Here is a 16,522-nt window from a genome sequence, read left to right on the forward strand (position 1 = left end):
GGCCTACGTGCGGGGAAAGCGGTTGTGGACGTTTGATGGGCCGCGGCCCAAGCAGTAGGCCCAGCGATTCCCCCTTCCGTGTCCTTCCCGAAGCCGGAAGTTGAGAAATTGGAGCTGATCAACCGGAGAGCGCAAAGCCACCGGCCGCGCCGCCGCGAAAGCCCGAGGCGGAGGAGACGGCGGCGGAGCGAAGAGTAGGCGGCGGGGAGCTAGGCTGGAATGGCAACGGGGAGGAGGTTGCTGCAGTTCCAGTCGCTCCTCGCGCAGCAAGCCCTACGCCTCCGCGCCGCCCCGAGACCTAAACCCCAACCAAACCCCCCCCACCGATTCCTCCACGCCCCATCCAGTCCCGCGGCCGCCTCGCCCTCCCGCCTCCCCCTATGGTGCAGCACTGGCTCGCTCCTGCCGGTGAGCGCGGCGGCGGCGGCCGCGGCGGCGGCGGCCGCGGCGGCGGCAGCCGCCCGGGCCGCCGCGGCGCGGTGGCTGATGGCCGCGCGCGAGGCGGGCTCGCTCGAGCTCTTCTCGCTGCAGCGGCGCAGGTCCTCGGGGTGGTTCCCCTCCTCGTCCATGTTCCTTAGCGGCGTGTCCTGGTGAGGTTTCGGTTCGTATGGTTTGAAATGGGGGATTTTCGTGGTGGTTTAGTGATTTTTTTTTTTGGGTTGGTTTTGATGTTCAATGAAGGGCGAAGTGGTTGCCGTCCGCCGATGGGGCAGTGTTGATGCTCGTGGGCGCCAATGTGGGCGTGTTCATGCTATGGCACCTGGCTGATCCTAGCTTCATGAGGAGGCATTTTATGGTTAGTGATCAGTCGAAGAGCTTCTGCTTTTGTTTCAGAAGTGGTTGATTAAGTGTGGCTTGATTATTGTTTGATGAGCAGATTTCTCTTGATAACTTCAAAAGCGGGAGGTTACACACGTTGCTCACGAATGCCTTCAGCCACGCAGAGAGTGGTCACCTCATCAGCAATATGATCGGTCTCTACTTCTTCGGATCAAGTGTAAGATGTTCAGCTGCTCACCATTCTCTCTTGTTATTACAATGCAAAAGTCTGTACTCCCTCCATTATCAAATAGATAACATTTTAGTATCAAAATATTAAGATTTAATGTGTGCAAATGACATCAGCAGATTTTCATGATTTTCATGTAGTTATCTTCGATAATCTTTATAAATATATGATTAAAAAAAACAATGATCAAACAAGTGCATTGGTGACTATGTTGATGTCCTAAACGACAAGTAAAAAGGATTAGTTTGTCCTTCTATGCACCTATGTGCAATTTTATGCATTCTCAAATCCTAAATAGAAACAAAGGAATGGATATGGTGACTTGTCAATATAGTGGAAATCATTACTATTACTAGTTTGCTTTCTGAAACACCTGAATTATAGCTGTTTTGAATTATCAAATCAGTCAAAGAATCATAAGTTGAGTGTAGACTAAAAACATTATCTAACACTTGATCCAAGACATGATCTTGTTGCTATAATATATGCTCATCTGAATTCCAGCATCTTTTGTTGAATATTTCAAGCAAGTCTGAATTACCATCAACTTGTTGGCATGATTCATGCTGGGTGAACTTGACCGTGTAAAATTAAGAAAGAGTAATATATTTGGTAGTGGAGTATTGAATTTGATCTAGCAATTTTTCTTTATTTTGACATTATTGAATTTGACCAATCAAATTTTGATTATATTTTTTCTCTAGTAAAAAAAATTAAAATTGGCTTGATGTTTGTAAAACAATTCTTTGTTTCATTAGTTTCTTGCAAAGGTCACATGTAATGAAGAGTTATAATACTTCATTGCCAAGCCCCCCTCCATCAGTCCAGAGACACACAGAGAGGTTATTGACATTTCCTGTGCTAGTTATTCAACCGAGCCAATCAGAGTTGTACGTATTGATGACTGATGAAGGCACCATGCAGGAGAAGATGTGAGGCTGTTTTTCAGGTCTGATGAAATAGCCAGCTAGGTAGAGAGATCCTGCAATGATTTGCCATGGGAATTCGATGTCTACCATGGTTTGAATGTACTAGATACGGTTTATCCATTTTATAAAAACAAAATCAATAGCATATAACTATTCCCTTCTAATTTTAGTATTTCTATTTATCATGTTTAGTGTAGTTAAGATTCGTTCTCCAAATGAAGGGACTAGTATATATATTGTACTCTGATTTTCTATTGGCCATTTATTACTTATATTGCATGTGCTGAATTGCTTTTTTTTTCCTTTGTGAATCAGATTTCCAACATGTTTGGTCCTGCTTTTCTACTGAAGTTGTACGTAGCAGGAGCACTTGCTGGATCTGCATTCTTCTTGCTAGAGAAAGCCTTCCTAGCTCCACGAAGACAGGTAAGCCTGGATATGATGTGAATTCTTATGCATCAGGGAACCAGGATTTCTAATCCTGGACCAGGATGTCCTATGTCATCCAATTCTGAAACAAAATCCTATGTCAACGTGATTTCTAGTTAAGAAAAGCTAACCTGTGAAAATGCTAGTACCTGGTAGTTCGCTGCTAGCTACTAGATGCCAACCAGCCTCTTGGTATTGGCACTCGTGTGGGACATATCCTGCATGAAAAGGGTTCAATATTTATGATTTTGCAATAATCTCCCTAATCTAATATGTAATATTTATTTTGCAGTTTTATGGCGGATGGGACAATTCAAGAACTCCTGCGCTTGTATGTGATTTATTGATTTCTTGTTCTTGCAGTTCACTTTATTTTGCGCTGGTATTCAGAAAACAAGCATTATTATGACATAATCACATCAGTAGTCTGATGGCAGCGATTTTTTCCCACCTACCTATTATGTGTTCATCTTATACACCCAAATAATTAATTAAAAAGCAGTACTGCAAATTTGAATCGCTATGATAGTTTAATTTAATGTATATATAGCCAACAAAGGGATGTCCTATTTGCTACTGTACTCAGAGATGTCAGTGGAGCCTCGTTCCCTGTTCCCCCACAGGGAATTCTTCCACAGGGGACGGGGATGGTTGCAACTGATTCTCCACGGGAAATTAAATGTGGAAAAACTTATGCCCCCTCGGGTCTAGCATGGGCGGGGATGATCTTCTGTTGCCCATCCCTGTCCTTCGTGAGGATACCCAATTAAAAATCGGGATAGGGATCCAAGTCCATTGCAAATTATGTAGGCCTAAAGGTCCAATCGAGCCATAATTAGTGGATGAAGATCTTGTGTTGTTGTCACGTGGATTAGTGGATATATGCTAGTATATTTATATAAAGTGTGGATATTATTTGTTAATTACATTTCGATTTGAGATGTATATGTTGTTTTAAACGGGCCCTCCATGAGGATTAATTCCCCGCGTGGGGTGGGATGGGAAAATTGTTCCTGATTGCAGTTTACGAGGGTGGGGAAATTTGTGGCCCGCAGGGATAGGGATGGGTTGTATTCCCCAGCGGGGATTCCCCGTTGCCATCTCTACCTGTACTAGTACTAAGTTATTACTTGTTACACCCAAAACATAACCTATTATATTCATGTGAATCAGGGTGCAAGTGCTGCTGCTAATGCAATTATCCTTCTTGACATCTTTTTGTATCCAAAGAAACTAGTCTATCTTTACTTCTTCATTCCTATTCCAGCTGCAATTATGGTGAGAAGCTTTTTTTCTTCAAAACTTTCTGTTAAGTATGGTTGCTATGATGTAAAACAAAAACTCTTTGACTTTTCAGGGGGCTATTTTGATCGGTGCTGATTTGCTGAGGGTGAAGGTATGCAGTAACTTAAAATGTGACTTCTTTTCATGTGGATTTGCTAATGTAATAAGTGCTCCTTTTGGTTTTTTGGTGCTACCCTGTTGCTTTTCCATGAGTTTTGACTGTGGTAGTGTGCTGGTTCAGCAGATGCATTACAGTATAGCTGTTGGACACTGCTACTTTCATTTTTATTTCAATTTTGGGATTTTTGTGAATCGCTTACTCTGTGAAGTTCCTGCCTGCAGTAGCTCTGGTCTTAAATTAACCTGATATTTTTTAAAAAGTTGATATTCACATTTAGGGTGGCTAGGAATATTTTACTGATTTTTCCATGTGATGTTTCTGTTTCTAGAATGTACTAGCCTTTCCTGGCTAGTTGAAATTCTATGTTTTATATCTTTCTTCTTGATGATTACATTTATCTAATTTATGCTTTTTATATATATACTTCCTTTTCCCCAAAAAAAGTTGTACAGAGGCTGATATCTGTTTATTTTTTAGAGGCAAGGTCAGGTATCAGGTACTTCTCATTTAGGTGGTGCCCTAATAGCTGCTCTTGCATGGGCTCGAATCAGGAAGGGTTGGATCTGATCATGTACTCCATCTGGTGGGCTGATAGTTGCAACATGTCATTTGACGAGTTACTCATGGACCATGCGACTCGTCCAAGTCTCTGATGTAGGAATGCTTAAAAACTTCCTGGAGAATATCTCGGTAGCATCGTACTAGATATTGTTGACTGATTGGCAGGAAACCATCCTTAACATAATAACATTTATCCCTGTGGTGGATTGCAAGGGCATTTTCATGGCTGGTCATCACAGTTTGTCAATAGCATACTAACATGTGTGATGCAGAAATGTCTCTGCTCGCGTGCAAGCGGGTGCTATAATTAGCTGGACAGATGGTACTGTAGTAATTAAGTTCAGAAGTTGCCAGGGAACGGGAGGTCGGGATCGAAGGCTCCAAGCAGATGGCACAGTTGGTTTATTATAATCCGACTGCGTTGGAAACCCTAGGAGAAGGTTTAGCTCGCCACTACTGCTCTATCCTGCAATGATAATGCGATGCTACACGCGGTACACCTGTGCTGTGCGGCCGGCTGTGTCACGCATCAGTATTACCATTTGCCAGTCGCCTCGCCTGGCATGGATGGAACCATCGATGCATGTTCTCTTGATGAGCCTACAAGTCGGCCCATCAGGCTGCAGGCCCAGCTCGAAGTCCACTGCAAACACAGATGTACCAGCCTCTTAAGGGCCGGCGACAGGTTGATTGTACACACATGCGTCAGCTGCAAAGGAACAAGGTCCAATTAATCCTGCATCAGGTACTCCCTCCGTCCCAAAATATAATAACTTATAGCCTCTAAAATTTGTCCCAACATATAACAATTTTTACACTAATATTGTCTTCTCAACCAATCACAACCCTCCACCATTCAAATTTTCCACATACCTCCACTTATCGAATTACAACTCTCCTCTATTCAATTGTATCTACTTTTCTTAATAACCATGTCCAACTCTAAAAATGCTTATATTGTGGGATGGAGGAAGTAATACCCGTGCATACTGTAGCGCCAGGTGAATTGTACATATGCAATGGGTCTGCTGTATGCTGCAGTAGTTATACGTACACGTGCAATCACTACAATATATTGGAACCGTTTTTTTTCCTTCACAGGTAGAATTCGTCAGGACCGTCGGTTAACACACTGATTTTTCGTGATATGGACGTACGACGGCCTTCAGAAGACATTCAGGTGATTTTTCCTTCTTAATAAAAAACGAATTAACGCAGTTGCAATATGTTCGCCTTTTGTGTTCCACTTAATTAAGCTTTTGTGATTTTTTTTTTGAAAAATAGCTCAAAATATGCAATAGATCATGGGGAGAATCAGTTTGACGACTAAAATACCGCGAGGAGCAACCGCCCTTTGCATGCATCGATCGCATTCTGTTAATTAATGAAATGCATGCATCTGCTTACAGAATTTAGGTTGGTAGCAGCTAGTTAAGGTAGCTGATTTTCTTTTCTCCCCATTTCTAGTTAAGAAACTCACGGTTCGATCTGTACCTAGCGGCTAGCGCACGTACCTACTATAGAATTAGTCATGCTACAGAAGAGATAAACGAAAGAGTGATCAACGAAATGAGGATAATGCATGGTACAGGCTATGCATTTGGTAGGCCACTCCCCTATACTGCTCTCCAAAGCATAATCTTACGAGAGTATCATTGCTCGTGTGTCCAATTTGCTCGTCTGTCACGTACCATGCAAGACACATCCATTTGCCACAGCCCACACTACACAGTTCATCATCATCTCCCTTAATAATAATCAACCTTAACTGCCATACACCATATAATCACACCTAAGGATAGCCAGCGTGCAATCTATTGCTCTAGCTAGTTGGCTACATTGTCGATCAAAATCGGTTCATGTGTGTGCATGCATATAATTACATAATTACTAGATGCGTAGGCTAGGTTACTTTTCCAGCATGAGAACAGCTAGTCTAGCTAATTACCGGTTTGTTGCTAAGCTAGTTAGCTATACTCAAAGTTAACAAACGGATGAGACTAAAGATGAAAGGAAGATGAGTTTGATAGGAAAAATGTGGGGAGGAATCGTGGTAGCCTCAGGGGACCATTCATGTGAAAGGGTATATATTGGTCCATGTCTCTCCGTGGCAAAAGATACGAAGGGTACATCTGCTTAGCTAGCTGCTTGCTGCATGCATGCAAACCCTAGCTACAGGGCTATGCAGACACAGTGCACGCAGAGAGAGAGAGAGAGAGAGAGAGCGCTTTAACCGTAGGGGGCCTAGCTCAGCTCGCCTCCAAAGACCAGCCCCCCGGCCAGGCCAGGCCAGCCACAGAGCCAGCCCCACTGCTGGTCTTTTACTACTCATCAACCCCACTCACTGGTCACTTCCCTTCGCTTGCTGCTTGCTAGCTATAGCAGCTTGATTTTTCTTTTTTTCTTGGGGAACTGCTAGGCTAGATGATTGGTGGTCACGGAGACAAAATTTTTGCAAACTTAAGATGCTTGTCCTTTTGTTTTAGGTATGCCATTCAAAGATAAGACATGGTTGTGTGTGTGTATATATATGCCTCTGTACATACATGTGTACATATACAAATCAACCAAAAGGCTGTCTTTTCTCAGCTGGGCAATGTCTTTGCAGATATTCATGTTTTATTCAGGGGTGTAGAGCTGAACCTAGAGCAGAGCTAATGTGCCCTTGGTAGCTACTTCTTAATTTATGTTTTGAATTATTGTATAGTATTTTTTATAGCATGTAAATAGGATTATGGAGCTAAAGCCTAACTCCTAAGGCTCAAGTCCTAGTAATTACGAAGTAGTATCTTCAAAACCCTGGCTTTCTTTTTGAAACAAAGTCCTAATTACTCTTAGCTTGTCTTTGACTCTGCAGGGTCTTGTCCACGGTAGACAGCAGGAGTTGTTTGGAAGGGTTTTTGTCAGGAAATGTTTTCGGCTCTACTAGCTAGTAGTAGCAGCTGCTAAGGCAGGGGAACAGCGTCTTTTTTCCCCAAATAAGCAGAGAAGCACATATACGTGCAGATGATCGAGTAGCTATAGCTTGTTAGATCAGTGCACAAAAGAAAGGTCGCTTTGGGATTTGGGTTCAGCTTTGGCAAAGGTGCGTACGTGGAGGGAAAAAGATCTACCTAGCCCTGATATATTGCTCTCAATCGATCGATCCGGCACGCAAGATGAGATAGTGACCCCCACGTACGCAATGCTCGCTTTCCTCTTGGTCAAATGGGTAGGATGATGGCACGCAGAATGAACCGCTGATACGCAGGTCTTAGCTGCTGTTTGGTCTGCTAATTAATAATCTCACTTAATTACCAATTAGTGATCGGTCAAATATTGGTGGTGACTGACAACAAGAAGAATAACTGTCATGTTGGGTTAATTAAGTTTGCTTGAATAATATTAATCTAATACATACACATTGTCAATGTATTCTAGTATCTCAGTGGCTAGCTTTCTTGTCTCAGGAATGATTTTCTTATGCCGCATGGTGATTCTCCATTCATGGATATTGGTGGCTCAACATGTAAGACAGAATTTTCAAAGAAGAACTTCAGTGCGAGTTGATAGTACGTCTTAATTATGATTTTCACCAAGGTTGCTTGGCAAATATGGGACCGATTATCTTAAAGCATGAGAGGGTGTCTTCACCATAATTTACTGGTCGTACCAATCAATCCTCCAAAGTTGTCGAGAATGTTGATCTGCTCCGGTGTTAATTTGGAGTACAGTGGGAGTTGTTCATTGCCTCCATTTTTGGCTACATATATATGGTCAGTATGGAGATCTTTGATGTGTGCCTCGAGATCTTATAGCTGTTGTTCACTTGTTCGGTTTGTTCTCTTCTCCTTTAATTTATTTGTGGTCTGTTGGTTGCCATTGCTTCTTAACGTACACCATACTGTTAAATTTTGTGGTTAGCTAGGTCTTTGTGTATTACCCACTCAATTTAATGAATGGTGTGTAGAAGCTTTTCTTAGAAAACTTTACATTATTACACAGTAGTAATCCAACAATGAGGAACATTATATTTCTAAAACTTTAGGACTTGTTAAGAGATGCATGTGTAGTTTTTTTCATAGGCTTAAAGTATATAGAATATTTCCTGTAGAACCTTTTTGAATTATCGGATTTTTTTAGATTGAAAATTACCATGGAATCCCTTTCCTTCCTCCATATTTTGGATGACTTCAAACATATGCTGAGACCTCATATTTTCATTTCCTTTGAGATGTTTCAGAGCATTCTGATCTTTCTGATCTCTGTGTGTGTGTGTGTGTGTCTAAGATAAATTGTGCAGACTTTTTCTTTAAGAATTTCTGCAAATTTCAGTGCCTAAACGATTCTTCATGTTTAATTCTTGTATGATTAAACTAGCCATGCATGACATGCATCCAAATTCTTGTATATATAATACATTACATTCCAAATGGGCCCTATATAGACTGGAGCAGCCTATATATGTCTAAAACAACTACTCCAGATCGTTGTGGAATATCCATAGTACTAGTTAATTACTCCCTCCGTTTCAAAATATTTGACACCGTTGACTTTTTAGCACATGTTTGACTGTTCGTCTTATCAAAAAAAAATTGTGAAATATGCAAAACTATATGTATACATGAAAGTATATTTAACAATGAATCAAATGATATGAAAAGAAAAAATAATTACTTAAATTTTTTGAATAAGACGAATGGTCAAACACGTACTTAAAAAATTAAAAAATCAACAGTGTCAAACATTTTAAAACGGAGGGAATAGGATATTACCACTGCTTCTGCTGCTGCGGATAATTCTTAGTTCAGAATGTTAGGTGGTTGTGTAGTAATTGTCATGCATATACAGTACCCGTGATTTGATTAACAGATAATTTCTTGCGTGTAACTGTGCATGCCTTTCTGCTGATGATCTTCCTTTTACACGATTGGTACTTTTAGCTAGCTAGGTAAGCTAGCTATCTAGGCATGTTACCATTTACAAAAGTGATATGCATATTATGTTGATGCATGCATGTTGTCTATACTAGCCTCTAGCTTAATTAGGTTTGTGCTAAGCTAGCAGCTAGCTGGCTGTGCGTTAGTTGGTGGGTCTGCGCCAACAAAGTGTGTCCACCGTGTCTTATTTTGTTGTTTTCTTTGGGCATCCCGTTGCTGGTGGGGGTGACGCAGGATGATGTTTACGGGTCAGAGATCTACCAGAGAGAGAGAGATAGAGGACAGATCAGTACAGGGTCGAGTTGAATGTGCTAGCGAGCTGGTCGGTAATACTGCTCTCTTTACATCGCTACTTTACCATTATGTTTTGTGAGCTGTGACCATCTAACTAGCTAGCTAGTCCCAACAGGTAGGAGTGTATGGTGTGAACAGTGTTTGAGCTGCTCAGTTTGTCTTTCTTTCGCCAACAATCGTCTAGAATTAAATGCATTCTGCATGCACGAACTAAATATATAATGAGTGTAGTCGTCTGAGGACAGGTCTTGACTTCTGAAATACTTTGTACTAGCTGGCTCTGAAAACCGGATTGTCCGAAAAACAAGTATGTATAACTCTTCTCTACTATTATAAAAATTAAAAATATTTTTGCCAGTATTTTGGTACATCATCTGTGTATGAGTTGGTTTTTAAGTTCCCTTTTAGAAATACATATCCGTATTTGAGTCGGTTTTTAAGTTCGTTCGCTTTTGAAAATACAGAATTCGTCGTATAAGACATCTCATTAAAAAAAACTCACATGCTAACTTGAGACGATCCTAACTGTAGCTCATGATTTTTTAAAATATATATATATCCAAGCGAATCCGCACAGTAAATTTCACCTTAACTAAACTGTATAACAATAATAAGATGAAAAAACCTTCCCCTGTTGCAACGCACGGGCATCTTTTCTACTATATATAAATATTTATATTTATAGAACTGGTGTGGATCTGAGGTCATTTTGACTTTCCAGAAGTGCACATATCTATTCATATGAAATGAAGAATGTATATATTTCCCATATACTCCTTCCGTCCCAAAATAAGCGCAATCATGAGTTTCCGTGCCCAACTTTAATCGTCCGTCTTATTTGAAATTTTTTTGAAAAAAAAACTAAAAACATAAGTCACGTATAAAGTATTGTTCATGTTTTATAATATAATATCAATAAAAATACTAATCGTAAATTTCAAATAAGACGGACGATCAAAATTGTACGCGAAAATTTATGGTTGCGCTTATTTTGAGACGGAGGGAGTATATACTTCATGAGTATTCAAATACTTGTCATTGTATTCATTTTCAAACTTTGACCATTCATCTTTTGTTAAGAAAATTTTTAAATGCTTAGAAGTATTCCATATGAACAAAGTGTGTTGCATCCTAAATATATTCATGAAACTTTTGTACATCATAATCTAACTATTAAATTAAATTTATTGATGATCGAAGACTCAAGGTGACAATTATTTGAAACCAGATATAGTATATAGACTAATGAAAGAATGGTATATATATATATATATATATATATATATATACAATCATATTGTTTTCTTTTTTTTTGTATGGGATCGATCAAGCCGCATAAAACTTCAAAAGCATTTTCAGCTCTACCATTAATTAAGTTTAATTATTTTTTTCTTGAAGGAAGTTCCATCTTCCATGTGATAAGCACAATCTTTGCTTAAACATGTCCGTATTTTAAGAAATAAACATGACCAATATTTCCTTATTTGAATTTATATCAACTCAAGTCAGTCATGATTTCCTGTACCTAGTTTAATTTATTATTTCGGTAAAATCTGCCTTTAATCATGTTATATACTAAATGAAAAGTGTAAAGCATATGCATTTTTTTCATAACAAATTGGCAAATTAATTAGTGAGGAGCAGATCAATTTGACTGAGAAAGTTAATTTGGGAACTTAATTGACATATATATTAATTTGACAATAATACGTATGAGAAAACATAGTAATTGATGATTTCTTAAGCTATATAGGATTAGCCGGCTTATCAATCAAGTGAAAACATATATGCCCCAATACATATACTAGGAGTATAATTTATTGATCTTCCTTTTTCACATGTCAATCTGATCATCAATTTGATCAGTTGGTACGGTTATACGTATCTTTGACCTAATTAACAAATGGATCGAAAATCATTTTTGCTGCATTTTTACAATTTCACAATTAATTGCAACGTTGTGCTGATCCTTTCCTAGCCTCAATATACTTTTTCCTGGGTACTTCAGCATCCTCTTCGAATTTACTTTGCTACTAGCTTCTAAATTAAGTTCTTAATTTATCTGTGACTAGGCAATATAATGCTACACTTGCACGTACGTACAACAATAAGATGATGCTTAGCTAGATTATGTTTATCTTCCTATCATGCTTCAGTGAGCTGCTTGCCGTTTTCATAATTGTAGGCATGTACTATCAATGTGTTTCATGGAAGAATGCCTACTATTTTACATAACTCTATATATTCATGTGGACCATGTCCCTAAGCGGCCTAAACTCTAAACTGAACTAGCTAGGGTAAGAGTTGTAAAGAGGTTCCTTCTCTAGTTAAACTTAGCTAGGTAGGAGTTGTAAAGATGTTTGGGTGTTAATAAACATTAACCTGCAGATAGAACCTTATCTTGTTACTTTGGCACGGTATATATCTAGCTATATATATGTGACCTCATGTGTCGTTCAAAATAACAAGATGTGTACACGTAAGATTAATTGTACTGGTAGAGATCTCAAATTAATACAATGACGACGCATGTATGTATTATTCATACATATCCATTAACCCATATATAGATATTTCATTGCATTATGTATATTATGACTGCAATTAATAGCCTTGTGGAATCACATGGATTGACTATTACCCAAGCTCATATATATATATATATATATAAGTTTACTTTGTGTGAGTTGTAGCCCTTTATAAGTTTTAATTCCTCGAAAAACATTCAAGCATAGGGTTAAACATCAAAGCATACTATACTATTTCCATGTTTCTGAAATAATTTAGAAATACCATTTTAATTTATTGGGACAGTTAAGAAAAATAATCATGTGTATATATATGCTTCCTTCACATAAGAAACCAGCATTTTTTCCAACATTAAGAAATATCCACTGTAAGTTTCTTTGTTTCACGTTTAGAATATAAATAATGTATACTTCAGGGTTCAGTCTACATATACCTGGAAGGAAATTAGTATTTTGCAGGGAGTGTATTTATATTTCGCAGAATGAACTGGGAAAAGGGACATACTCCCTCAGTATGCAGTGTGTCAACCAGATATTCATTGCCCAATGTTTTGTGTACAGCCAGGAAGCTTGGGATGCAGCAACGGCGTCAGAAAACTGAATACACACACAAAGAAGTTTCCCTTTTGAAAAAATAAAGAAAATTAAGGCTAGGCAGAACTGAAAGGTTCAAAATTCAGAACTTATTAATTATTACACAAGCCAATACATCAATTACTTCTTTGCATAGAAAAAGAAGTAACAAATCCGTATTGCACACAGGCATATGCAGCAAAGCCCTGCATATTTCTTGCCCTAGTTTCAGAGCAAAAGAAATTAGCAGCCAGCTAGCTGGCAGTATCTTCCTTCTTAAATCTTAACCCACAAGCTTAATTGTTCCCTTGAAAGAAATTAATACATAGATCAAAGCAATGCACACACTTGCACTAGCTAGCTTAGATTTGTTCTTTTGGTAGAGCTCATCGATCCTTACCTTGTCGACGATCGAAGAGTGTTGTTCCAGTGTGTGTACTGTGTAGATCGAGCTTGCTTAGCTTCCTGTCTGATCATGGAAAGCTCTCGCCGAGCTCAGGGACAAGCCCTGCGAGCCAAGGTTGTCTACTGTGAACTGCTCGGCCTCGGAGGAGTAGAACACCAGCTGATGATGCGGCCCTGGAGCCAAGGAAAGCAGTGAAGGGAACGGCGAGGAGTGGTGAGCCGCGGCGGCGGCCACCTGCGGCGAGCCGGCGCCGCTGTCTTGCACGCTGCCATTATTCCATGACTCACCGGCGTAGTGGAACGGCATGGCGGCGCCGGCGGCGCTGTTGACCATCCCCAGCGGGTTGTTCAGCCCCATGAACCGGTGGTAGCCACCGGCGGGGAACCTCCCCACTATGTGCGCCGCTCCGCCGCCGCCCCCGCCGTCGACGTCGTCTCCCCCTCCTCCTCCTCCGCCGCCGGCCGCCGCCGCCTCCTTCTCCGCGGCCAGCGCGGCCGCCGCCGCCGCGACGTGGTACTTGTCGTCGTCGGCGTGGTGGTGGTGGCCGTGGTGGTGCATCAGCGGCATGGCCGACGGCAGGTGGTGGTGGTGTCCCATGCAGAGGTGGTCCTGCGGCGGGAACTGCAGCGGCGGCAGCTTGTCGATCTCGTGGCGCGCCGCGTTGAGCAGCCAGTCCACCACCTTGCTGGGCTGGTTGAGCCCCAGCCGGTCCTGCAGGTCGTACAGCTGGATCGCCGTCGGCACCGACAGCCGCACCCGCCGGTCGCGCAGCCCCTTCACCGTCTTCACCTTGCTGTGCCGGTCCTTGCCGCCGAACACCCGCGACACGCGCACGATCCGCGACTCCGTCTGCGCCGACCATTGCCGCGACGTCGCCACCGCTGCCGTGTGCTTCCTCGCTAGCTCCGCCGCCTCCTCCTCCGCCGCAGCCGCCGCAGCCGCGGCGGCGGCCGCTTGGTTGCTTCCTAGTATCATCCTTATCAACGCCTCCTCGAGCTCATCCTCCCATCGTCAGTCCTCGATCCACCTAGCTAGCTAGCTACCCAATCATTACACACACAACAACACCTAATTAATTAGGAGTAACATCGCATGCAGACTGATTAGCATAAAATTTCGCGCCATAATCAACCAGCACTACTAGTAATTAACCCGGGGTAAATAAATCTCTCCTGTGCACGGAAGGGTCTACCACCCGATCTCGACGGATTATCTCTCTCTCTCTCTCTCTCTCTCTCTCTCTGCTTGTGTCACTGTTCCATTGGGGAATGGGGAAAGCGAGCCAGCTTTATTCGCTGCGTATTTGCGAGCAACAGCTAGCTATATCTCTACTCCTATCAATCGATCTACCTAGGTAGTAGCTAGTAGCGAGATCGAGATCGAAAGACCGGCTCTTCCCTGCTGCGCTTGCAGCTCTAGCTGGGTGAGCTGCATGCGAGCCATCAGCAGTGGCACTATGTGTGGGAATGATATGATTCCATGATTGAATCGAGCAGCCATGCATGATTCGTCTCGCCGGTGGGAAGAAGAGCTATGAATTGGATCGTACAAAGGATCACTATTTGCCCATGGGAATGAGGAACAGGAGAAGGCTGGGTCGGGGGGTTTGTATTGAGTGCTAGCCTTTATGCCGAGACGAATAGCTTTTGCTAGCTAGCTAATCCTGCAGGGCCTGCAGCATGCACCCAGTCTTTAACTGTAGCAGTCATTAGCTTTTAAATTGTGCTCTTTGAAACCAATCGATCGAGGGAGGAAATTTGTGTGGCGAGCGAAAAAGGTGAAATTTTTTGGAGGCTTGACAGAGGATTAATTTACTCAGTTGGGGATTCCTAGAACTGAACACTATATTCAGGAAAAAAAAAGGAAAAAAAATGAAGAGCAGTGGGCAAAATGGATAATTAAATTGACAGATCGATCAACCAGGTCGTTCCGGAAGCAAAAGGATCAGAGAGAGGCGATCCGGTGCAATTGAAACAAAGATTATTTGGTTGGCGACCCAGTACTGCAGGTTCAGAGAAGAAACCTTCCATGGAAAAAGAAATGGAACTCAGGTACGAAAGAAATCCAAGAGGGAATTGTACAGTCTCACAGAAAATAATTGAAGAAGAATTAACAAATCTGGGCTCAGATCCACAGCATAAAATCCTAATCAAGGACCACGGAAAGCTGGGGAGATTAAAAACTCTCAAAAGGCACACACACATAATTTTGTGATCCCCAAATCCATAGAATAATCGCCAAGAATTAACAAATCAAACACCCAAACCGGCTCCAGATGTATTCAGAGAGAGAAACACTTACAAGAACTCAGCCATGCATATATATGGCCTCCTCCGATCCCTTCAAGTCAGCCGAGATTTCCCCTTCCCGCCGGTGAGCTAGATATATATATAGCTCGCCAATTAACCCGAGCAAGAAGAAGATCCCGCCGCCGCCGAGCTACCAACCACCGGCGTTGGTGGTAGCTCCGATCAGCTAGCGTAAACCCTAGCCTGCCAGCTACAGAGCAGCAGCTTAGCTAGGTAGCGTCGTCGGAGAGAAGGATGTGGAAGACGACCTGTGAAGCTTTGTGGTGGGTATTTACACTGAGGAATAAATGATCAGCGTCGTCGCTGTCGCGTCACTGTCCTTTTACCACCATATGCTCTCTCCCTTGTTGCTCCCCCGGCTCACTTCACTCTCCCTGATCGATCGATCGTATAGATCGTATATTGGCAATTTGGCCAGCAGAGGATCGGAGCTGACCTGGCGAGCTGATAAGCTTATTAAGCTCAATGCCATATGTTAGCGGAGTGTATATACGGGCATATACATGCTTTCCTAAATTTACATATGTACACTTGACCTGGCTAAACCTCTCATGCATCGTTTGCTCGATCTATGACTAGGCAATAAAAAATAGTTTATAGATAAAACTATTTATAACTATTTTTTAAGAGAAAACTCTTTATAACTATTATTTTGAGGGAAAACAATTTATAACTTTCCTAATTAACAATTTAAAGACAACGCTGGAAAATAAACTATAGTAAAAAAACTTAAATCAACTTAAAAATAATTTTTAAAATTTAAATTTTATTGCGGTTGATATATAAGCCATCAAACAAACGATGAAATAAACTACGCTTGACCTAATTAATCAACTAGCACCCCCTGTGTGCAGTGGACAACAAATCAAAGTGCTACTAGCATTAACATGGGGTTAGATTAGCAAGATACAAGGATGCCAATGCCTAGATATGCTTCTTAATTTCATAGAACACCTTCTATTCCTCGGATTACACTAACTTCGTCTGGTGAATTAATTAGGTTGAACTAATTAAAGAGTTTTTAGTGTTCCATGAGTATAGCTATATCAGCTGGAATTTTAATTGTTTTTCTTTGAATTAGTATGGTCTTGAAAGCTGATGAGAGTTGTTTGCAAAAAGGAAGATCCTTAGATGTTATATATCAAAACATTTGGTGTGAA

General features: G+C 41.3%; 2 protein-coding genes across 4 annotated transcripts; one reads left to right on the forward strand and one right to left on the reverse strand.

Annotated features, from left to right (window-relative positions):
* Positions 1–63: 63 nt before the first annotated feature.
* On the forward strand, positions 64–4,550 carry LOC127755126 (RHOMBOID-like protein 12, mitochondrial). Of its 2 annotated transcripts, XM_052280768.1 has the most exons (8): positions 65–590; positions 682–796; positions 878–997; positions 2,254–2,364; positions 2,660–2,698; positions 3,541–3,645; positions 3,725–3,763; positions 4,250–4,550. In XM_052280768.1, exons 1-8 carry the CDS (start codon positions 220–222, stop codon positions 4,337–4,339), a joined length of 990 nt encoding a protein of 329 aa, XP_052136728.1. In that variant the 5' UTR covers positions 65–219; the 3' UTR covers positions 4,340–4,550. The 2 variants fall into 2 exon arrangements, with proteins under 2 accessions (XP_052136736.1, XP_052136728.1); XM_052280776.1 differs by lacking the exon at positions 3,541–3,645 and having other exon boundaries at positions 64–590.
* Positions 4,551–12,740: 8,190 nt separating this feature from the next.
* Positions 12,741–15,681, reverse strand: LOC127763789 (transcription factor PCF6-like). Of its 2 annotated transcripts, none has more exons than XM_052288591.1 (2): positions 15,355–15,681; positions 12,741–14,088 (listed from the first exon to the last, which is right to left on the reverse strand). In XM_052288591.1, exon 2 carries the CDS (start codon positions 14,026–14,028, stop codon positions 13,105–13,107), a length of 924 nt encoding a protein of 307 aa, XP_052144551.1. In that variant the 5' UTR covers positions 14,029–14,088; positions 15,355–15,681; the 3' UTR covers positions 12,741–13,104. The 2 variants fall into 2 exon arrangements, with proteins under 2 accessions (XP_052144551.1, XP_052144544.1); XM_052288584.1 differs by having other exon boundaries at positions 12,741–14,092; positions 15,355–15,673.
* Positions 15,682–16,522: the final 841 nt, after the last annotated feature.

This window comes from Oryza glaberrima, chromosome 1 (assembly GCF_000147395.1).
Source record: "Oryza glaberrima chromosome 1, OglaRS2, whole genome shotgun sequence".
Classification (NCBI taxonomy): Eukaryota; Viridiplantae; Streptophyta; class Magnoliopsida; order Poales; family Poaceae; genus Oryza; species Oryza glaberrima.

What these genes read in the sequence shown, in the direction of transcription:
- LOC127755126 (XM_052280768.1), top strand. Translation starts at nt 220, where the DNA reads ATGGCAACGGGGAGGAGGTTGCTGCAGTTCCAGTCGCTCCTCGCGCAG. An exon ending in TTCCTTAGCGGCGTGTCCTG is followed by an intron (nt 591 to 681) that starts GTGAGGTTTCGG and finishes TGTTCAATGAAG; the next exon opens with GGCGAAGTGGTTGCCGTCCG. An exon ending in TCATGAGGAGGCATTTTATG is followed by an intron (nt 797 to 877) that starts GTTAGTGATCAG and finishes TTTGATGAGCAG; the next exon opens with ATTTCTCTTGATAACTTCAA.
- LOC127763789 (XM_052288591.1), bottom strand. Translation starts at nt 14,028, where the DNA reads ATGATACTAGGAAGCAACCAAGCGGCCGCCGCCGCGGCTGCGGCGGCT.